The 23473-nt window shown below is 48.3% G+C and overlaps 1 protein-coding gene across 2 annotated transcripts in view; it reads left to right on the forward strand.

Moving 5' to 3' along the window:
* Nucleotides 1–23473, forward strand: part of RAB11FIP3 (RAB11 family interacting protein 3) — an 85796-nt gene that overhangs the window by 22296 nt on the left and 40027 nt on the right. For both annotated transcript variants that reach the window (XM_062588706.1, XM_062588707.1), the window contains exon 3: nt 17177–17268. In XM_062588706.1, coding sequence (XP_062444690.1) covers nt 17200–17268 — 69 coding nt within the window. In that variant the 5' untranslated portion in view covers nt 17177–17199. The remainder of the gene's footprint in view (nt 1–17176; nt 17269–23473) is intronic.

Below are 23473 nucleotides of genomic sequence, written 5' to 3' on the forward strand. Positions count from 1 at the left end.
AGCTGCTCGGTGAAAACAAGCTGGGCTGGGTTTTCTGAGTGTCCTTTCTTGGTGTGTTGGGCAGAGAGCAAGGGGGAATAATTGGGTTTGCCAAAGGTAATACCACAGTTGTGGTGCTGGTTGCATATTTTCCTATTTATCAGTAAAGTTTCTTCTTAAATATATGTTGGAAACAGAAAAGCCATTGAGGGGAAAATCCCTTCCTGTTTGGTATCTGCTGTCACCTACAGTTTTGTGGGAGTTGGCTGCCATAACAGAACAGTGACTCTTTGCTGACACCCTGCCCTAGATGTCTGTCTGACTGCAGTAGGGTGTAGTATTCTAGACTCTGGGCACTAACACATTTGCCATGACTCCAGCTGTTGGGAGGATCAGCATGAACAAGTGATTCCTGGTAAGAAGCACATGAAATAAGAGCTTTGAACTCACTGGTCATGTTTAAACAAACAGGCCAGTGACAATGCTGATGTTGCTCTTGATGCGATTATTTCATGTGCTTCCAGAGCAATAGTTTGGTGAAATGTTAAGTATGTTTCTGGTTGGTTGGCACTTGCATTGCTTTGCTAAAAAAAAAGTGATGGTGCTTTTTCAGGGGATTGATCTCTAATACTAGTGTTTAGAGGTGCATTTTGGGGGCAAGTGTGCTGTTAAGAATAGATTATGAAAAAATATTGGGAGCATGATGTTGAGCACATTTAATCTAAGATGTGCAGTCAGTTGTCACATGATGCCTTTGCCATTAGTCAATAACTTTGTTTACAGTAATACTTGTCGTAAACTTCGTTGCTGCTTTCGCACAGCAAAGAACACGCACTGTTTTGTCAGCCCTGCAGACTGAGCATGTTTTTGAGCATCAACACCAGCAAAGGTGTGAAAAGACTGATATTCTTGTACAAAGCATCTTGTTTCTGGAGTAGAAAAAACCCTCAGAAGTAGAAGTGACTCTGGTTTCTGTGTAGAACGGTTCCTCCACCCACCCGCCCTCCCTCCCTGCTCATTTGTACTCGGCTCTTCCTTGTACAACTAGGACTATAGTGCTTAATGGCAGCTCCCAAGTTCTGGCTGTTGCGGCTTGATAGTGCAGCAGATTTTTGAGATCTTGTGGTGTAGCAGGAAATGCGACATGCTATTAATTTGTAATAAATGGCTATTGGAGAACAGCTTGTTTCTGAAAGCGCTGGCTTCTCTTTCTCTTCAATAATTCATTGCTCTAGTGTTGTGTTTTATTAATTGAATGGAAAAAACGGGTCCAGACGAAGCTTTTAAGACCACTATTTATTAAACTCTGAAGAGATTGCTATGCATTTCTTACTGTGCTTAAGAAAGGCAAAGCACTCTAACATTGCACATCTATAAAAGAAATGCGGAGTAGAGTACAGAGGGTTTCTTTTGAGTTTTAAGAGCTGAGCAGTTGTTTGTTGAAATGATCTTGAGGATTTATTGCTGCTGTTGAGAGAGTCGGTATTGATTATCTCTTTGTAAAGGAAAAAAAGGCTATGCTTGCTGCTGGGCATGTCTTTAACATGGCTTTGTTAATTAGCCTGGCTTTTTATGACTCTGTTGCATTTGCTGGTAGTCTGTAGTTCAGTCAGTCATCGAAGGGAGACCTGACCTGAGATTTGTAGCTGTTACTGGGATTTCTTACTGTTCTTAGCTGTTCTGGGGTTTCTGCCAGGTCTTGGAGCTGACTGGGGGTAACTGCAAAAACAAAACCGAAGTAGACCCGTTTGACTGTGCACGCTAGCTCAGAGGTGTATGCTCTGGTAGAACCCTGTATGTAGTTGGGTGCTGGCTGAGCTCCTAACCCTCTGCTCTGTACCAGCCCTTCCTTGTAATGGGGTGGTGCAGTTCCTCGGACACCCTTATCCTCCTTCTGCTCCCTGCTCTGTTTACTTTAAATCTGATGTGTGATTTGTGCCTGGAAGGTTGGCCAGTCCTGCAATATGTAAATAGCAAAGCAGAGAAGGAAATCATGGAACAGTGGTGGTGAGCTGGGGAAGATAAATAACTTTGAAAAGTGAAACTTAAGGTCCTTGTATTGTAAAGATCAAAATGCTGATAAAGTAATGGAGAGGATGCTGACTTGAGTATGTTAGAGTGTGCCTAAGGACCCTAGGTAAGGTCTGTAATGCCTGGGGAATCCACAGCCCAAGAAACTGTGGTGCACCTAGGTACCATCAGCAAGCTGGGACTTCTTCCTAGTCATCCTGCCAAGGAAAAGAAGTTGAGAGTGACTGCACTGCATCTGGCTCTGCTTAGCAGCTAGAGCTGATTGGGGATCTTCTCTGTAAGAAACAGGTGTTAGGATTAGTGTGCAAGCTACCAGGAGTAAAGTGCCTTGCCTTATGGTAAGGAAGCGACCACTGGAATAGCGCAGTAGTGTGGTAGTCGGTGATGTGAAGTCAAGATGGCTGGTCCAAGGAGCAGCTCTAGTCTGCTGCGTGCTTAATGCGGGAGCTGCTGCAGGGCGATTTAGCTGACAAATGGGAAGTATGTGTATAAAATCAACCATAGCTAGATGTGGACAAATCACAAGGAGTGTTCACAAGCAGGTTTCTTTTTCTGTCAGTGCACTTAACCTCTGAAGTTTCAAACACTTTTTTTTTGTGAATGCATCTCAGCATCTAGTAGGACATATTAAATATCTCCCGTTTGTAGCCAACCAATGATTTTACTGGAACTCAAAAGTAATAATCGAAAACACCGTGTAGTTAACACTTGTGCTCTGATCCAAAACATCTGTCTTATTAAAAAAAGAGGGGGGGGGAAGGAGGGATGGAAAGACAAAACACCACAAGCTTTGCATAGGGGATGGGCTCTGTGCAGGTACCCTGCTGTATGCAGGGAAAGGACTGTCGGTGTCGGTTCAAATTACCATTGGCTAACCTAGAGGAGGATGCATTCCTGCAGCCCGTGGCCTTGTTTGCCTGCTCTGCCTTGGATTCTGAGCCCTTAACAAAAGCACTTCTGTGTGTTGGGTGCGGACAGTGTGTGCCCTGAGAAAGAGATGTGTTTACGAGCTCAGGGGAGGGCCTGAGAATGGAAAGAGTCAAATCTTTTCAAATGCTTCAGCTAAAAAGCTCTTTGGATTTGGAAAGATGGAAAATAAGTCTCCAGAGCCAGCATCCAAACCTGGAAGCTGTAACGGAGCTCCTGTTTGCAGGAGCTGCAGGCTCTTGGCAGGAGCGGGACTGGGGTGCAATACCTGGAACCCCCCTCAAAGGAGGGCAGCTGGTACAGGTTCAGGAGCTGGCGGCTGTGCTGAGCTCACGCGCTGCGTTTCGGGGGAGATATCCGTGTCGGGCTGAGTAGGAGGCATTGAGCAGGAGGAGTGTGCTCGGTTTACCAAAGGCATTTGAGAGCTTTCCAAGCGCGAGGCTGGGAGGACCAGCGCGGGGCGGTGGAATGAGGCAGGGCAGGGCGGCCGCGCGGCCGGGCAGCGCTCGCGGGGCTGGCCGAGGCTGGCCGGCCTGGCGCCGCGCGGGCAGGCGAGCTGAAAGACCCTGCGTAAGAGCGCTGCACAGCTGCTAGTCGCAGCTGGCGCTGGTGCGAACTCGAGGAGGTCAAAGATCTGTCGTGGCGAGCAGCCCTCAGTTTCTGCATCTCCAGGTGCTCGGTGTGGTTCTTGCAGCTGGGTGCCAGTTCAAGAATCCTTTTTTCCCTGGGTGGGGGGAAAAGCGTGCCTTTAGCCCTCCTGCTGAACGAAAGCTATTTGTGTTGCATCTTAAAAGCTTGCAAGTCCAAAGAGAAGTGCAGATCAGTTTTGAGTTGTTATCCTTGCATTGCTAACCCATGCGTTGGTCGTGTGCTCTCCAGCCTTGCTTGAAATGGAGCCATGTCCCCCGCTCGGGGGGATACAGCACCTGCACTGCACTAGTTCCTTACTCATTTGGCATCTCTGAGACGCCCCTGCGTCTGGTGGTGCTAGATGACATCTCTGTTCAGATCACGGCCGTGAACCGCTCAACGTTCGCATGAGACCGCCAGACAGGGCACGCAGCGGCTCTGAATTAAGAAATTAAGAGCCAGGCTGACTGCTGCCCTTGTGACACAGCTCTGCTCTGGCTCCGCATCGTGTTTGAAGTGCGGAGTGCATTAGATACCTGGCTCCGTCTGGTAACATAAACCGCTGTTTAGTTTGTGTGTGTCTTTTTTTCCTTTAAGATCTGCATTGCAGATGGCTTTTGCTACACAAAATTAAAGCTTTCATTGCACAGGGATAATTCCAGAAGCCAAAACTTGCATTCCCTTACACATTTCCAATTCAGTAATTATTTTCTGATGCTGTGTTTTTGTGGCTCTTCAGTGTTCATTTTTCCAGGCTAATGCTCTGAATATGGCAGGACTTGCAACAAGCTACTGGTAACATCCAAGCACATTTCTGTTGGGGGGAGGGTACCTAGGCCCGAATTAATATTAAAGACATTTGCTGTGGTTTTTTTTCCTTTTTTAAAGGAAAGTTTTTAACTAAAGCTCAGCAGATAGAGTGAGATCTTGCATGCACGTTTGACTAATAACTTCGTGCGTATCTGGCACTGATGGAAGCGCTTCCTACCTTCAGAGCCACTGATCGCTTTATTCAGGCAGCGTTGCTGCGTTTCTTGTTGGTCTTGCCTTTCCTAGCCCTGGCTAAACTGTCACCCGTTCAGGAGGCAGCTCGTTTGCTGCCTGAAGCTAGAACAGATGCCTCTGTTTACAGCTGTCATTCAGAGAACAGAGGCTGCCCTGAATGGGAAATCAGTCTCGATTCAGAAGCAAGAATAAAGTCAGAATTGCTCTGATTGCGTTTTCTGCATCTTTTTTTCTTTTTTCTTTTTGCATTGCATCTTGCCCTTCCCTGGCCTATGCTGCTTGTTGGGTTAAGGAGTTAATGGACATAAGTGTTAATTCTACCCCTGAGAGAAGTGAGGGCTTGTATGTCATGTTGAAACCTATGTATGTACTTAAAGGGGAGAAAAATCCCTTTGCTGTTCTTTGTAGATGGAGCTCTCCTGTCCCCACAACAAAGCGGGATCTGTACAGCCCGGTGACGTTGCCGGTCAAGTTGGGAGCCTGTGTAGTCCCGGTCTGACCTGTTCTGCTAGGTACGGAAAAGGCCAAGCCTTTCTCAGGAGGACTGAACTTAGCTTTCTCTTGAAATATTGGCACTTCAGCACTTGTTCTTGGCAACTGCGGGGCCCCCACGTGATGGTATGCAAGGGTCCTCAACTGAGTCTGTTTAACTCGCCTCACTGGCTGGGAGGGAGAAGTTAGGAGGGTCATGCACTGGGCTGTAACGTGGTGAGCAGCATCAGTGATGCCCTGCTGGTCGAAATGGTGTGAGGTGTCTCCGTCCGTCTCCTGCGGAGACGTCTCTGAAAGGAGATGACCGCGTATGTCAGCATGGGCACGGAGGCGTTCTCCTGTGAAATGCTGGGTGTCTCGTGCAGGGCTGTCTGGAGAAGAGTAGCCAAACTTCCTCCCGCCCTGAGGACGCCTAGCATCTTCTCGAAGGCCGTGCTTCCTCAGATGCCTGTTGCCAAACCCTTTATTTCAAGAGGTTGAAGGGTAAGAAAGGGAAAGCCCTGAAAGCCATACCTACTTAGGCGCCTACCTCTGCAAATGTAGCTTGGTTTTCCACACTTATTCTCCATAGCTGCTTGTTCTCCTGCCATGGCTTCTGCATCCTTGCCGCAGAGCAGAGCGGAGGGTGCTGGGGCCGGAGGATGGCAAGGCCCCTTGTGGCCCTCGTGCGGCCGCATGAGCAGTGGGATTGGGATGAGCATCGGTAGCTGTTTGCTCTTGTTCAGAACGCGAGCTGTGGCCGCAGAGGCGGGGAAGAAGTCCACGCCGCTCCGCTGCGAAGCGTGTCCTCTCCTGGCCGAGGCCTGGAGCAGCAATGAGCACGACTGCCAGACCATGCTGTGCTCAAGCCCTCTCGAGCAACTGTTTACTTCTGCTATAATGTTGTAGAGAAACAACCCAAATGCTAATGGTGGGGGGGGGAGGGTGCATGCGGAAAGGCAATTTTGGCTCATGAAAAATGTGCGGTGGGGTGGGGATTTTTGTTTGCATCTGCCTTTTAATTCAAGTAAACAATTGGGGTTATTTTTTTGTAACTTGGCAACGTGGTGAGCTGTTACATCAGGCCTGAAGCTGGCCTACTATCTGTGCGCCATGCCTGAGCGGGGAGGGTGTCTTCCCAAAAGCAACCTCGCAGATGACGTGCTGCATTGACCTACTTTGACGAGAAGCGCAGGAGCGTTGTAGAAACTATGTCTGTAGGCCTTATCACAACCCTGGAATAGGGATGGCAGCGAATTACGCGGACGTGCTGCCGTAGAACTGCTGCTAAGGCTTAGCGACCCTCGGGGTCCGAAAGAACGAGGTGGATTTGCACAAGAATCTCCCGCAATTTTGAGAATTCTTTCTTTATGAATTTTTTTTGACGGCATATGCCAGAGAAATCTGACTGCATCCTGTCGCTGTTGGAGTGTAACAGGCTCCAGGTCTGAAATGGGAAGGGGGGGCCGGGAGGAAGAACCCTCCCCCCAAACCCTAGAGGAATTCCTTTAGTTCGTATTAATGCAAAGCTGCCCTTCACTTATCATGGTGAGCATTTATCTGCGATCAAATGTCCAAAGTGTCGTTATTTATGCACGATTCCTTGTGAGGGAAAGCATTACTGCCTGATTTCCTGGCAAAGAAAATAAAAAACAAACAAAAAACAAATTGCAGATGAGTAGGGAGGATAACCAGGGACTTCCCCATGTTGTTCTGATGAAGTAAAATAAGCTTGTGGTGGCTGCTTAGGCTCTCTGATCATAACCTAAGCCTGACAAGGGCAGGTTGGAGCGAGTTTAAACTGAAGTTGAAAGGGCCAAGTTTGGACCTAAAAGAAACCATTTTCCCCTGGCAAAGGAGAAGAGAAGGCAGTACAGAGACTACTTATTTTCTTGGAGATGGTTAATATTAAAAAAAATGCAGAATATTGTTTTATTAGAGCCTCAGAGACTCTTAGAGCTCTCTTCTCTGTGGAAAAGAGGACTAAAACCAAGCGTAAACTTGTGTTACAAAATAGACTTTTCTCATAATCCATCTGCTGTCAGAATATTTCTCCATATTTTTCCTTCCTGCGTAATAGTATGTTGTTTTGTTCCACATCTGTTGCTACTAATCCTTTTGAGAGCATTGGGCTAGCTTGTCACTTGGCAGGTAGGGAAGAAGGTTGTGTTGTGCCGGGGACTGCAGGTGGGTGGTGGTCATGGTCCAAGTCCTATGTATTTTGGTTTTGCAGGTTTGGATGTTTTGAATATGCTCCAGAGTGAGAGATTATTGATTTTTGGCTCATCCAGGAAACTGAGGAGTGTCTCCTATCTTCACCAGAAATATTTGGCTAGGGGTCAGGTCGAATTTTCCATGATGAATGGATTTTGGTTCCTAAGCTTAGGTAGCAAGAATATATGCAGCCTGTCGTTCTGCCTCTCCGGACAGGCTGTCTAGCCAGAACTGTCAGACAATTTCTCATTGGGAATCCAGTCAATCTGGTGCTATTAGTGAAGGGATAATTACTCATCTGCAACTTCTGCTTCTCCGAGAACACCGCTTGACTCTCACGGCCTGGAGGCTTGTGACTATGCAGTGAGTGTACTCTTGTGACGTTTTGACAGATTGATGTGGCAAAAGCTTGTTTCTTTCAAACGTTTTCTCTTACTCTTTGCTGCGACGTGTGATGCGGCTTCTCTGCTTTGCTGAGAAATTGGTTGTAATTGCACGGCTGCTGTGATGTGTGAGCAGCAGGTTGGGCTAACTCCAGTGGGTAGCACATTGCCCAGCTTAAGAGGTCACCTTGGCAGAAACCATCCCTGGTATTCTGTTGAACACTTCTGATTTCTTCTTGACCTTGATCCCTTTCTGTCTGTACCAAGCCATGTCTCTCCTCCCGAACTGTTGTGCATGTCCCTCAAATATTTTTCTGCTTAATGATCTCTTTTATTGCTTCCCAAGTGAGTGCAGGCTTCTCTTGTAAATTTGTCCATTTAGCAACCGGGCAACTTATTTGTCCTTCAAAGAGAAAGCACTTCTGCTAATGAGGTGACCAGTGCTGAATTAATAGGTTAAATAGTACAGGACTGCACGGAAGCTACCTCTGCTGAAGGATTTTCGCCTGTTCGAAGCCCACCACGTGCGTCACAGAGCTGCTTTGCTTTTGTGCTCTTTGGTGAGCTCTTGTGACTTTGAAGCCATGACTCAAGTTCTCAGCTAACTTTTTCCACTTCCTTGCTTCTGAAATCTGTTTTATTTTGAATTTAGGTTGTAACACAGCCAATAGTTATAGAGAAGTCAGCAGAAACAATATGACAACTTATTATAAAAATGCTTCTATTAAGCAGTAAGGTCTTGGCAACACTGTTTGTCCCTTTGGATCCATTCTAACAGGTATTGTCCTGCTGAATTTAAAAGGTCGAATGCTTCAAATGTAGTAGTGTTTCTAAACTGTCATCTTTTCAGCTGAAAGAGAATGATCTGACACAGATAACTTGGTGGGCTCCCTTGCAGAAAACAAAATATTATCAAAACCCTTGAAAACTTGGTGAAGTGAGGTTTCATAAAAGCTTATAGCCCAGTGATTGAATTAGCTTAGGTGCTGATGGTCCCTGCTGGTGTCTGCATTGCATAGTTTGGGGGGCTTCTGACTACTGCGTTAGGTCACTTTTTTTTTGTCTTCTCTCAGTGGCAGGAGGAAGGTCGATTGGCTGTCTCTGACACTGTCCTCCTTCCCATGGGGACTCTTATGCTGGAGGAAAGATTTAAAAATGACCTTAAAAGACTCTCTTACTTTTTTTTTCCCCCCTCCCCTCTCTGGGCAATACTTTCTTTACATAAGCCAATTTGAGTGAAAAGTACTTCAAATAAAGTATAGTTCCCCTCCTCTTTAGTGGTATGTAGTACATCATTTGGCTCGTTTCAGAAGGAATTTTTTGGCAGTGTTGTGAGTTCAGGGGAAAAACAGGGAAGGGTGTTTAATCATGTGAACTTTAAGGAGCATCTTCCTATTAACCTGCCTAGCCTTCAAGGGGCTTGGAAGGAAAGGGGCTCCAAAACAGCTCTACTAGAGGCAGCTGCACCAGCTTCTACCTTCCTGTATTTTCTTTTCCACATGGTCACCACACAGCTTGTGTTCTGGTCTGGAAGCTGGCTGCTTCTAGTGTTTGATTTCAGACCTGCGTGTAGTTTTGACTGATGGTTTTGCAACTTACCTTTTGGTGTTAGAGCCTTGGCTGCAATAGGAAGTGTTTGGCTGTATAGTTGTTGTCCAACCTTCCAGTCCACCTGTAGATCCCCTGTTGCATGAAGGTAGGTAGATGATGCTGATCTGAACCGCTTGCTGAGGCTTAGTGATTGCTTTGAAATGATTCTTAGCCTCAGCTTCACACGAGTCATCGTTAGCTTGTGACATGGCCAGTGGAAAGAGAAATGGCAAGGAAGACCCCTGGGTGCTGAATAACAGATACTAGCGTCTTCCCGTGACAATTTGCAAGCACTTTAGGAATTTAGGTATTGAAAGGAGTTACCATCTTAATGCTTGCATCCAGGCCAGGAATTCTTCTGCGGAAAACCTCTATCTAAATTCACAAAGGCCATGCATTCATATTAATAACTGTTTTTGCTTGAAGCTAAGTCTACTATAAACATTTGTCAGGCACAGGACTAGGAGCTGGACTGAACTGGCTTTAACTTCATGTCTTCGTGTGGGGGCTCTGGACTGGAGAAGGTGGGGAAGGTTGGGAAATGCTTGGCATGGTGAATGGTGCCAGCCCATCCAAGAGGCTAAAGAACAACTGTGTTTGTGTTATCTAGCATGTTAAAAACCCCAATGCATCCAAGCTCTTGATCCAGGGTTTTCTCTTTTGTGTGTGTGTGCTGTGTGTGGGGGGGGGCAACTTATCTGGAAGGTGCTTCTGCCCAAATTAGGTAAGGTGTTGAGCACCTAGAGAAGTTACCACTTACATGTACTTGGACCAGCGGCTGCATGTCCCAAAGACTGCATCTGCCTTCAGTGTGCTCTGCGAAGCTAAACTGAGGTGTTCTCGTATTTACGCAGTTGCGTGTAATCCTTTTCTGAGAGGTCCTGCAATGCTTACCTGATCTCCGAGACAAAGCGAAGGTACCTAGATTTATGCTTTCAAGATGCTTGCATACCATGAAGTTAATTCTGTTTGTTTTCAGATGGTATTTCTAAATAAAGCCTGAAGGTCTGTGCTGAACTAAGAGGATAAAACGGAATATTTGATAAGTACCAATCGATAGAGCAATGCTCTCCAATAAATTAAGAACTGTTAAAACATCTGTGAGGGGATCAGGTTTGTGTAAGCAACCTTAACACTGCTTTTTACTTGAATATTCTGTTGTTGTAATTTGTGGTTGTAAAATAAGTCTTCAGTAAGTTGTGGGTTTTTTTTTTTTTTTATCTCTAGAGGAGTCAGCATGTTGAGTTGTAGGAAAAGCAAATTTGCCACTTCATTCTGCAGTCATGTGCAAGGAGAGGATCTGTGGTGCTGGGAAGAAGACTTGAGGTTGGAGAGATGTGTGCTTCCCCTCAGCCTACGGAGATCAGGTTCCTTGTGAAGATACAGGAATGTTGGTGGGAGATCTGGTGTTTATCTTAAGGGGAACAAAGATGTCACTGGTGACATGGGAAAAGTAATGTGGAGGGCAAAATAGCTGCTCCTGTTTCTAGAATTTTTTTTATGTGAAGGCAGAAGATATCAAATTATAAATGTGCTCCTGTATCGCTTACTGAAGGCAAAGTAAAAAGGGATTATAGTTGGGCTGGTGCTACCTTTATCCTGTGGTTACTAACAATGCATAGATGCTTGGGACTAAAATGAAAGTACACGATCCTGAGATACTTCTGGAAATACTAGTTTTTTGCATAGTAGGTTCTCCTAAATCCCTGTAGCCCTCAGTGCTAACTTGGATTTTTTTTTCCTTATGACATATTCCTGCCTCCTGTATCGCTGTGCTGCCACCATGCTTTTACTAGGGCTCTGACCGTGTTCCCTGTCTGTTTTTTGTGCCATTCATGCAGGTCCCCAGCCTTATTACTGTGTTGAATAATTGAAGTGTGTTAGCTGCACATGATCCATACTGTTCAACTCAGAGTGAGTTTGTGGCTCTGTGGCTTGCAGCAGTACGCATAGTGTGTGTTGGCAGATGACTTAAATACTTCTGAAAGGCTCTGTTTTTCTAGGTCATTGCTATACGAAGTAGATAAAACTGGCTCTGTTTCTGACCTGTGTGTCACTACTGTACCCACAGCTCTTCACTCAAGGTGCCTTTTCACTCAAATCCTCTGTCTTTTGAAAGCAGCTTTTAGAAGCTATTTCAGGAGCCTTCTGTGCTCTGTGGCTTCCTTTGCTGTAGCTCTGTGCTGTGGTGTTTCCTGAAAAGCCCAAATTACTATTACATCTCCAAGCCCTTTTGAATAGCGATGATTCTTCTGATGGAGAATGTGTCTGAGGCCGCTGTGGGAGCGCTGCAAATTCAAGCGGTCTGACTTCTCGCCCCGGGGAGAGCAGCCCGTGACCTGTCCTGCTTTCTCCTTAGCTGCACGTGCGCTGCTAGGAGAAATCCTACCGTTGTGCAATTGGTTGTGTGCGTCTGCTGTCGGCAGCGCTGCTCTAGAGTTTGGCCAGTGGCTCCAGATGCTTGCCACATGCTGGACCGAGATTGCCCTTGGCTTGCAGTCTGGACAAACGATTGGGCAACAAATCTGCTGTCAGTGGGAGAGCACACGGATGTGCTCCGGTGGAGATGATCCATGTCTCAAACTGTACATGACAGTGTTTGAGCAATGTTTTTTAAAATGCTGGGAGAAATGAGGGCATCTTCAGAGTGAAGGGAGATGTAGGATATAATTCAGTGCTGTAAGTCTGGGACTTACCATCCATAAGCAGGGCAGCACCGGGGAAAATCAAATCAGAATAGCTGCTGTGGCTGACTGGTTAGAGCTGGGCTTGCGGCTGTCTGTGCAAGTCCAGGAATTTGCATGAATACAAATCTCTGTCTCCCAAACAAGTGATGTGGTTTTGGAGGGTGATCTCTTCAGTGGGGTTTGAATGGGTGTGTGCTGGGCAGCAAGAGACTTCTCAAGGTAGAACGAGAAGTTTAGTTGTGTGCAGGAAAGAGCGTTGAAGGGGGGCTAGAGAGAACAAACTGGTGAGGTTATGATAGCATGCAAATGATGCCCAGAAAGTATGCAAGCTGGTGCCCATATAGTGGGTTTAAGCAGCAGGAAAGGTGTGGTTGGTGGCTGTAACTGTAAAGGACAAGCAAAAAGAAAACCCAGGAGCTGTGTGTTGCGATGGGCTTCTTTGTACAGGCAGAGATGGATGAGGAAGAGCCAAAACAGAGATTTGTGTGGGCAGAAAGAGAACGGGTTTGCTGGAGAGTCTGACCTGGAGAACGGGTTTGGCTTGTGATTTGGGGCAATGTGATTGTACAGAGAATGTTAGAAAACAGAGGTACAACCAGGCAGAAATGACAGTCAGATTAGAGTCTGTGCAAAAGATCCTGCTCTTGTAACAAAGCCATAAAAACCTACCATGAGTTGAAGGCTTTCTGTGTTGCTCACAGGTATGGATAGAGTTTTTTTCCTTTTTTGGAGGGGGGTTGTGGCTAAAAGTCGAAAGCAGCTCACTGGGAGCTCTTGTTCGTGTGCTCACAGCTTGTTTGTGAGACCTAGTGAATGCATTGAGGTATGGACCATTCCCATTGCCATGGGAAGACTACAAGAACATCCCTCTCTACATTTAATCTGCTTTTTTTGCCTCTTTTTTTCCAAGTTCACTAAATGATATATTAAATGTTCCTAGTCTTGTTGGTTACAGCAATTACTTCTGTAAATTCTACATCAGCAACATCACCTTAGTTAAATTATTGCAGTAGCAAAATTTTATCACTGCTTTATCCAAATGCCTTGTACCCTGCCCACGCATTCCAGCCAAACAGTTCAGTGTAATTAATCTGGGGGGGGGGGAGATGTAACACACAGCTTATAGCCTCTTTGTAGGGTGATTGAGTACTAAAGCTCCCTGTAGAGTCTCTTGGAGCCTGATCTTTGGCTTTTAGATTTTTAGCTTTGACTCGGACATAACAGGACCAGCAATGGAGTGACTGATTAGGAATTGAAAATTTGGAAGAAGTTGCTCATGGACACTCAGATGGGAGAAGCGAATGCAGGGGCAAGGCTTCTCAAGAGAAGGTAGCAGATCCCAAAGCTCATGACATCTGAATCTTTGGACAAAAGCTGTGGTTTTCAGCGGTGCTGGGAAGGGGTGACTTCACGTGTCCTAACTGCATCAACGTTCAGAGGATAAGGAAGAGGTCAGGTGACAAGCGTAAGCTTTGGAGATGAAAGTATGCTTTATGTTGTGAAGGGCACAGGGAAGGGAATGTGAGGGAGAAGAGTGGATCAGCTGGGATTTGGCTTTGAAGCCAGAGGAGAACAGAGTGAATTTGCACATTTGTGCTCCTTTTCCCTTGCCATGTGTCGCTATAGTTGGAGCAGGGTTATGTAGTGCTAATGCTGGTGCCCCATGTCCATCCTGCTCTGCTGCTAATGGTGTAGAGGAGAGAGCAGTGAAGAAAGCCTGCCATGCTCCTGATGCAGGGCTCTTTCTGCATTGGGAAGATGGTGCTTTTCATGTGTATGGAGCACCAGTTGAGCAACTAAGTTCTCCTGGGCTTTTTTGGCTCCTTTGGGCAGGAATTTAAAAGCTTAATGCAGCCTATTGTGCTGGAAGGCAGGCAAGCAAGCTCTCCATGGCAACTCTCTCTATATACAAAGCACCATATGGCTTTTTAGGAGGGGGAGGGAATGAATGGAGTAGAAAAGTCAACCTTTTGTTTTGTTCAGAGTGAGCAAGTAAGTGGCTTTGACTTTGGAGTGCGGGGATAAGGAAACACTTGGCATTCCCTGCTGTCTCCTGGTCAGAGCTTCTGCTGAACAGGCCACTGGCAAGCATGCAGCTCTAACCCTGAGACCTGGAAAAAGAATCTCTCTTTTTGAAGTTCTCAGCTTGCTGCGAAAGTAGATTGTGTTTGAAAAGAGACCCCCTCCTCAGCACGCTCAATCTGCAAACAGATGGAGCGACAAGCCGTCTCATTTTCCCTTGCACCAAGAAACACCCGAAGGACTGGGAAAGCTCCAGGAGCAGTGTAGGAAACACTTGATTTGGGTAGGAACTGTAATGGAGACAGTTGCTGTTGGGCAGCGGTGGTGAGCTGCTTGTGTGTTGGCTGCCCGCGGGTTTCTACCTCAGCTTCCAAAAGGAGCTGGGAGCCTTTGCTTCATGGAAAATCCTCCCTTTGGAAGGAATGAGCTGAATAAATAGCTTTATCTGTGTCTGTAGAAAATCAGGATCTTTTTGTGTGTATCTTTTTGGCAGGAGGAATAAGCAGAAGGGAGCAGCCCCGTGCCTGGCTCCTTCTGCCTTCAGAGTGCTCTGACATTTCCTGGACCTGCTGTGGTGGTGCCACCAGTAGCACTCAAAATTATCTCTCAGAGTGGACATGAGTAAGGCTGCATTTGAGTTGCCTGGCTCTGCAGGGAGAGATGCTAGAGCAGATAGCAAATGCCCCTGGCAGCCACCCAGCACCCAGCTGGCTGGCTGCAGTCTCACCACTGTTTAGCTCAACCATTCAACTGGGTGGAAGAATAAGTCCTTGTACTGCTTTGAGGATGCAGATGTATGCAGAGAGCAGAATTGGGAGCTGGGCACCCCAAGGACTGGCACCCAAAGGGGCAGCACTTGGCCAGGGTGCGGGAGCAGCGTGTGCAGATTGGACCCTTGTGAGCTGATCCAACTGGGACCTCCAAATGGCTTTTGGACACTCCCATTACTGTAGCACGTTAGTCCTCTGCTTAGATGTGGCCATCACCTGTGCGGCATGGTCTGTAGTCTGTAAGAAGTGCGATTGTCCCTTCTGTTCTGGGGATGTGACATAGATTGTCTATTGAATTTTCCCAAATAAGGGGGGAAAGGCTTCTTTTCACGTGTGACTCTCAGGTGGTCCTGCCGCTTTGCAGCGGGCAGGTCCCTCTCTCCTGTGGGACAGGGCTGGATCTCCTGCTGTTAACAAGGAGGCTCTTCAGTCTCAGAATAGACACTGAAAGCATTAACGGCAAGTCTGCTTTCGATTGCAGGCTGCAGCATGCACTGTCCAGCCTGGTTGAGTAGATGTTGCTCTAGGCAAAGCCCAGCAGCTCGAGGAGCTGAGGAGGTCAGGATGGAGTAATGCTTGTGGGGAGGGAGATGCAATCTTAAGAAGCTTAATGTGGTCTGAGGTTGGCTTACCTTCAGCAGTGTGCTTATGCACTGGCTTTTTCATGTGCTGTCTCACTACCTTGCTCAGGGTTTCAAGCGATAAGACCCCCACGGCTGGAGAAGCAGCTCATAGCAGTGCTGCTTGCCCAGTGCTGTGACAAAGGGAAGCAGCAGGGATATTGAAGTCATAAATTGCAAACCAGCACTTTTCATCCACTGAAGCTATGACCCCACCATGTGCTTGTTGTGGAGCATGTTGTCATACATCAGTTTCTGGAAAAGTAACTCCACTTATTCCTGGTTCTGATTTATCATCTCTCCTCCGAGAGCCGCGTATCCGGGTCAGGGAAGATATCATTTCTGAGAATGCCATCTGTTTGGCTTTGCCCTGCTCCCACAGTTTTACAGCCTGTAGCCTGTGCGGGAGGTATCCATCAAGTTGATGGCTTCAGCATCTCCTGGAGCCTTGACTGTGCTTGCATTTAATGGCCAGCTGCACGAAATACTGAGGAGGGTGTTTGGGGATGGTGTGTGTTTTCTGGGGAAAGCAGAGGTGTCACTGCAGGTCTGTCTTCTTGCTCTGCCCTGTGCCCCAGTCACGTGACTTTGTATTAGCCATGCAGATCCATTAATGAAAAACGGCCCTTCTTGACGCTGGAGATGGACTCAAGGCGGGAGCAGTTTTGTGTCCTTGCTGTGACTATATAAGGAATATGCCCTTTGGAAGCGCTTATGTCTGATCCCATCTGAGTGGCTGGGCTGCTCCATTGCAGCAAAGCTTAATATGACTTATGTGCCCCTTGGGTTTGGACTCTAGCCTAGAAGCACTCTGAATTGGCTGCCCTGCCAGCCTGCTGGGAAACTGCTAGCGTGACGGACGCTGAAGGCAGACTGCGCTTTGTAGCTCTTCTCTCATCATCTGCCCCATCAGCCGTAAAAGCAGAGCCTGTCCCTCCCAAAACCCTGCGTGGCTGCAGAGCTTCCCTGGGAGCACTGACATAATGACTCCCTCTGCCTGGCCAGGTTTATCTACATCTTGGTGCCGCAACGTATGCAGCTCCAAGGCACGCAGTTTTGAGCCTGCTGTTTATTTTGGGGAATAGAGCATCTGATCTTGATTTGGTGTTTCCAGGCTGTGATCTAGGTCGTGTGCTGGATTGGTCATTAGCCGTTGCTTGAGGGAGCCCGGGGAATTTATGCTTGCTTTCTCAGAGTACAGGCTCAGAGAAATTCTGCTCAGCTCTGCTGCGGGTGTGTTTGGGGGCAGGAGGGGTAATTTTTTTTAGCAATCTCCTTGAAACCCGTGGGTTGTTTTTTTTTTTTTTTTTTTTTTTTTTCCCTCCCATATCCTCCTGTGAGGGTGGCTCCTGATGCAGCTGGTCGCAGGAGGAACGGTGAATGATAAAAGCTTCGGTGCAGCCTGCTTTCTCTACTGTTCCCATGGTAGTTGGCTGTCGCACACAGAACTAATGTATTCCCTGCCCACAGAAGGATTAAAGCCTTCTGGGAGAAGAATAAGAGGATGCGGGAGAACAGTGATAGGGAAGGAATTGGGAAAAGAAACGGAGACCATGGCAGGGCCAGCACATGGTGAGAAGATGAGGAAGAATCCAGGTGCTAGCCCCGTCTGAGCTGGAAAGAGACTTCTCGAACCTCTGCCAGGGATCAGCATCCAAATTATCTCCCCTCCTTGGTCGTATTGGGATGCCTCACAACTGAGGTCCTTTCTGAAAGCTGAAGGCACTGGTGCGTGCAAATGGCAGTTCTTGTCATTCTGCTTCCTTGGCTCCCAGAGTTGCCCTTTGAGGGTACAGGTTTCCTTTTGATGATTCTCTCTCTCTTTTTTTTTTTGTTTTCCTCTGCAGATCCTGACAGCCAGTTGTATGATATGGGATATGCCCCTGAGGAGGAAGCCTCGGCCTGTCCTGATGAGTTTGATGACTTTGTCACGTTTGAGGCAAGTATTGAGTGCTGTAAATACCCACAAGTGGTAGCCGTGTGCAGTGTGAGGCTTGAATGCAGCGGGTATGGCTGGTGGAGAAGAGCCTTTGCTGTGACAGGGCTCAGGGATGCTCAACCCATCCTAGAGGCAAATGCTTTCATCTGTGAGTGAATGGACCAGAAAACTTGCTAGTCCACTTGCTAGTCCACTAGCAAAATCATGCTAGTGATGCGAGAGAGATGCCTGCTGCTGTTGGGTGCATCGTGGCGCTGGGGTTGAGAGTGAAGAACGTGAGCCCGAGTGTGAGATGCACCAGGTGAGAGCCTGCCTCAAAGGCACAGTGGCGCAGTCGGTCATTGGCACTCGCTGCTGTCCTGCCAGTAGAAGGCAGAGCAGAGGGCAAAATGTGGATTTCCTCGTTATTCTTGGGGTTGATGAAGGGTGTTTAATTAACGTATTGCTGGCTTTGTGTGTGTGTGACTTTTCCCTTTGCTAAAAACAAAACAAAAAAAAATGGCCTCTGTCTCTGTTCTCTTCTGGCTTCCTTAGCACGGGAACGTGTTGCAATACGTGTCCTTAATCTGTTCTCCCAGCTAGGAAGGAGGCTGCTGTTACACTGACCTGTTTGTTGTCTGTAACTGAGGCTTTTGCTGTTTGTTTTGTGGCTTACTCTGCTCCTGCTCAGTGCCTTGCAGCCTGGAGCCGAGGGCTGCTGCAGTTACCTTCAGAGCAAAGGGCCTGCTGGATCCATAGTCCCACAGGGGGCTGAGTATTTTCTTTCTATTTTTTCCTTTATTTTATTTTTCTCTTTAGGTATCTGATTCCTGTGTCATGATACCCCAGACTTTTTTATCATACACATCTTTACTTGCAAAAGGACTCCCTTGCCCTCCCAGCCTTTCTGCTTGTAAATGTACATGTCAATATATATGCTTTTTTATAATTAGTAGTCTGTAATTTGTTATTTTGGTCTTGTGACTTCTTGATAAAAGGCTAAAACTATTCTTTTGAGTTACCTAGTAATAAATTGGGTGTTGAGCAGCTTTACTTCTCACTGATATGTGGAAGACCAGGTCCGTCACATGGGGTGACTTGACACTCTCACTTAGGCATCTTTTATTTGACAACAGACAAGGCTGTCAAACTTCCCAGCCAGTTGCAGGGTTTCTGTTGAGCCAGTTGACTGGCTCCTGTTCTTCAGCAAGTCAATGGACTTGCAGTGTCTCCCTGAGCAGGTCACTTAATCCCTTAGGAGAACTCAAATGAACATGGACTTAACATAGCCTCTGTGATGCTGGTTCCTCTGCCAGAAGGTTTTCTAGGCATGTTGAATCCTGCTTTGTTTCCCTAGAGGCTTAACTGCTGTAGCTGTCCTTGTCTACAGTCTCTGCAGGAGAAGGTAAAATGAATTCTGCTGTCTTGTATTTGACTGTGCTACTGAGAATTTTTGAGAATTCTAAAAGCTCACAAATGTCACTGTTCTCTTTGGAAAGACAGCTTACAAAAGCCAGTAATAGCTCCAGAGAAGGGAGGCTAGCAAAGGAAGTGTTTTCATATTCCTCCTTCTGTACTATAAAAGGTTATAAACGTGCTTTGTAATGGCTGGACAGAGCAGGTTAGAGGTTGGCAGCTAGAGTCATGGTGCTCATGCTGGTGGGGGCCTTAGCTTCTTGCTCCTCAGACTTGTGCCATGGGGTGCTCATCTCTGAGACCTGGAACTGGGATGGTTTCTAAGGGCTCATTTAACACAGATGAGCTCTGACAGTGTTGCAAGCTATTCTGGGAAGGCGTAACCACTGGAGAGGTGTGGGCCCTGCTGGGCCACTGCCAGTGGGCCACTGATCTCTTGAAACAGCAAGATGAACCAGAGGAAGAAAGTGATGAATCCTGAAATCTCCTTTTCAGAAAGATGTAAATGGGTTCTTATACTGAACTCCGGGTAATCTTCAAAGCATCAGAGCTCTGTTGGTGTTTATGTATGTTTAATATGCTGGGTAAGAATTACCCTTGTTGTCTTGGATACATGATTCGAAATAATTTCCAGCCTGCAAGGATTTCATAGAGATTCAGCAAAAGAGAACATGATCGAGAAATACCGCTCAGTGCCGTGAGAGTAAAAATAAATTGGTGCCTTGGGGCGTGAGGTGTTTTGTTCTCGTTCAGCTGAGCAGTGAGCTCCCAAAGTGCATTTTCTTCCACGTCCTATAGTGTTGTACCTCAGAAAGCTCGAGCTGTTTCGGGGAGGCGGAGCGCGAGAAATCCTGGTACGGAGCAACCTGCTGGGAGCCGCAAACGAGTTTTTTGCTCACACGCTGAGCTGCCTGCCCCGCTGAACTGCTAACCAGCAGAGGAGTCTGGCAGGCCATCCTTGGGTTATGTGCAGGAGGGAGATGCTCTGGAAGCTGTAAGGCAGCACACAGTATAAATGGCCTTTCCCAGTAGATATTCTGCCTGGCCTGGATTTGCCTAGAAGAGAGAAGGGGAAAATATCTTCCTCAAAGTGAAGGCATTGCCTTTCTGCTAAGTAGACCTCCTATCTGACTCTACCATAAAGCATTTTGCATTCTCATCTGCCCCTGTTTTGGAAATAATGTGCACAGCAAGCATGCAACTCTAAAATTTGCCATTGCTGTTGGACTGCCAGTCAGCTAAACTGCCCTTTTAAGATGACTGCTTTGTTTTAAGCCTCTAAAACATAATCAATGGACTTTTAGACAGCAAATGTGCCCCTCTTGCTTTGGTAGGGTCCTGGATTAAGGAGCATAGCTTCCTTCCTGTTGGGTCATGGTAATGCTGCAACCGAAGGTGTTTTAAATGTGACATGAAGGACTGATGCTGAGTTTGTGCTGCCATGATGGTCAGAGTAATTGTGGTAATTCTATCTGGTGTATCTACTGTAGTCTCTGAAAAACAGCACAAAAGCCCCCTTGGTTGAGTGCTCAACTCTTTGACATGTTGAGGCCTTGACAGAGAGCTTTTCTCCTAAGTGTTTGTTCAAACAAGTGTGAACAAGTGCTTTAAGCAGTCTAAATGGCAGTGTCTTCACTTTATCGATAAGGCTGCTCTTGGTGACTCATGCTCTCTTCATTCGGGTCATTGTCATCAGAGAAAGCTAAACATCTGTGGAGAGCCCAGAACACCCAGTGCTGGTGTCTGTCGATGCATGTTTCATCTGCAGAGAGAAGAACCACCACTCTCCATCCAGGAAGGACTAAAAGCTTCTTGAAGGGAGCAAGGTTTGAACTTTGACACAAGGACCTTTTGTAGTGTCAGATACTTCCACAACTCAGGCGTGAATGTGATCATCTCAGCTTGGGAAGAGACTGACTTAGTATAGGAAAGGAGGAGAGAGATGGTAGGTAAAAGCTGATGTGGTAGAGTGTGCAGTGGGTTTTTTTTTTTTCATAGTCAGGTGGAGCTTGATCTTTCTGTAATTAGGTGAAGTCCCCAGCAGAGATGGCAAACTTCAGAGAAGGGCTTACCCCCAAGTCTCTGCCTTGGTGCCACGTGGGCCCTTGGGGCAGCGTGGAGGCAGGTAGGAACAGTCGAAGGTGCATGTGCAAGGGGAGCACGGAGTGCCTGGCTCTCATTGCGCGTTGCCAAGTATGTTTGGCAGATGTGCCTTGACTGCTAAACTGTGTTCAAAGAGGATTTCGGGTGGTGTAGCTCAGCTGAGACAGCTGCTTGAAGGGGATCAGAAATGCAGGAGCCCTTGTTCCTCCAGCCACGTGGTTTTGCGTGTGGCAGGAGCTCTGCTTGCAGGTGGCTCATTCCAGTCCCCAGTGCTCCGTGCCACGCACGCAGCATGAATGTCACCTACCTGTCCCCCTGGCTCCAGGGCAGCAGTGCATCGCTTGGCCAGAGGGTTACGTGCCTGCTTGTGGTTCCACTCAGTGCACTTGTCCCTGTCCCCAGCCACATACAGAGCACGGGTTGACAAGCTTCCTGCCTCGTCCTTCTGCGAGGAAACATCACCCAGGAATAATCACCGTGGGTTTGGCTGGCCTGCCTAGCTTGTGCGTTCGGAAGCCGTGTAAACGGGGCGCGGACGCTCGCTGCCCGGACGCCGTGCACGTTCCCCCCGGGCCGGGCCGCTGCAGGTGCGCTGCTGCGAAGGCCGCCCGCCTTGCAGGGTGTGCTCTGCCTCGGTCCCGAGGCGCGAGCGCTCGCCCGCGTTGCCCCTTTACGCCGTGCAAGGCAGGAGGGCTGGCGCTCCCAAACCGAAAGCGACCCGCGGGAATTGGGGGTGCTGTCGGAGGTCCGCTGGGAGCGGGAACGGGCGCGTGGGACGCGGTGGGCCGGAGCAGAGGCAGGGCCGGTACGCGCCCGTGCCCCGTGGAGGCCGCTCAGGAGCGCGATAAACAGCGCGGGTGCTGTGGGCCTTTTCCCCCTCCCCGGGCAGGGCTCGTGCCCTGGGTCAGGAAGGACGGCGCGGGGCGCGAGGCCCTGCTCGCCGCCCGCGGCCGGGGGGCAGCCGGGAGCCCCGAGGCGCGCGGCGCGGTGCGGCGAGGGGCGCGCGAGGCGGTTGCCATCTGCTGGGCGGCCGCCGCGAGGAAACGGCGTCGGGCCGAGCGCCGCGCGGGGCCTCCGGCCTTCGCCGAGCCGCCGCGCCGGGCCCGCGGGCGCCCTGCGGTTCGCGTGCGGCGCGGGGGCGGCTCCGGGGAGCGAGCCCGTCCTCGGCGTGCGTTTCGGGGGGAGGGATCTGCCCTCTCCAGCCCAGCTGCCCGGAGGACACCGTGCAGCTGGCCTTGCTGAAAGAACGCGTCTGTTAAAGCTGGAATTTCCCTTTTGCGGAGGGCCGTGGGTGGAGCGGTCGAGCCCGGCCGCCGCGCAGCCCGGCCGCAGCGCAGCCCGGCCGCGGAGCTCCCCCGCGGCCCGCCGGCTCTGCGGCGCGCTTCGCCGGCCGTCGCCCCACGAGCCCCTGGCGCAGGTACGCGAGTCCGCGAGCCGCCGTCCTGCCGGCTTCGCTGTAGCGCTTCAAACGCCGGTAGCGGTGAAAATCTGGAATTAAGCAGTGTGAAGACTGCTCCTCTTAACCCCTCAGCTCAGGCAGCAGGAAACCCTCGGTGCAATTCTCCCTTTTGGAAGTTCCTGGCTTTTTGATGAATCTTGTTGATTTTTTTTTTTCTTTTTTTTTTTCCTTTGTAATACGGCTTTCCATTTCAAACATCTCACCACCCTACAAAGCGCAGCTTGCCCTTCTCTTGCAGCCTTAGTTCCTGTTCTGGCAGAGGATGTTTTCTCTTCACGCTGTGCACTTAGAAATCCCATTTTCTTTCTGCTGTCGGGAGAGCTTGTGGTGTTCTTGTGATGGAGTTTTGCAAATCTTTAACCGCTTTGCTTCCTCTCGCCGATGCCGTCGGCCCGTCCGGAGCGACCGGCCTCGGCAGGCTTGGGTTCGGAAGCCGCGGACGCTCTCCCCAACACCGGTCTGCTCCTCTACGTGACTTCCCTGGCTCCCTCTCCCCTCGCTGCCGGGCTAGCTCTGATTTTGCAAGGGATTTACTTTGAAAGAACAATAAATATTTTAAAAAGTCTATGCATAATCTTTATTGGTTAGTTACAAGGAAACATGGTAATTAAATTTAAAACCTGCTGGATTTGGACTTCACAATCAGTCTATGTTGGTAACTTTGAAACAAAACCAAAAAAAAAAAAAAAAATCCAAGGAAGTTCAGGCCTTGTCTGTTCCTCAGTAGTGCTTAGAGGAGAGGATGGGAGGTGGGTAAATCAGGTTAGTGTCTCTCTGAAGCAAGACTGTAGTTCAGGATTGTGGTAAGAGTGTTCTTTGCTGGTTGGGAAAAGATCCCAGCTGGAGTGTTTGTCATGTGTAAAACGGGCTTAAAAGAATTTGGAAAACGAAGACCTTGAAGCCTTATCTTTAACTCGGAGCACAGTGCGTGGGACCAAGAAATGTGGGAGCTTGACTGCGGTGCACAGAGTGATACGGGGCGTGGGGTGATAGCAGGCATCGAGTGGAGCACGACTTTGAGCAGATCCAGCAACTTTTGGAAGCAAAATTTTCTCAGTAAGAGTTGGAAAAATAAAATAGGCGGATGTAGGTGTTTGCTAATTAACCTTACTGCAACTTTCTTTGACTTTGGGTTCCTCATGTGCTGGGCATAGTGCAGCTCTAGTAGAAATTCCCTTACTTCTTGCAGCGCAAATAGAGAAGGTGAAAGAAAGGGACCGTGTGCCGCTCGCCGTTACGTACCACATC

Source organism: Rhea pennata, chromosome 15 (assembly GCF_028389875.1).
Source record: "Rhea pennata isolate bPtePen1 chromosome 15, bPtePen1.pri, whole genome shotgun sequence".
Taxonomy (NCBI): domain Eukaryota; kingdom Metazoa; phylum Chordata; class Aves; order Rheiformes; family Rheidae; genus Rhea; species Rhea pennata.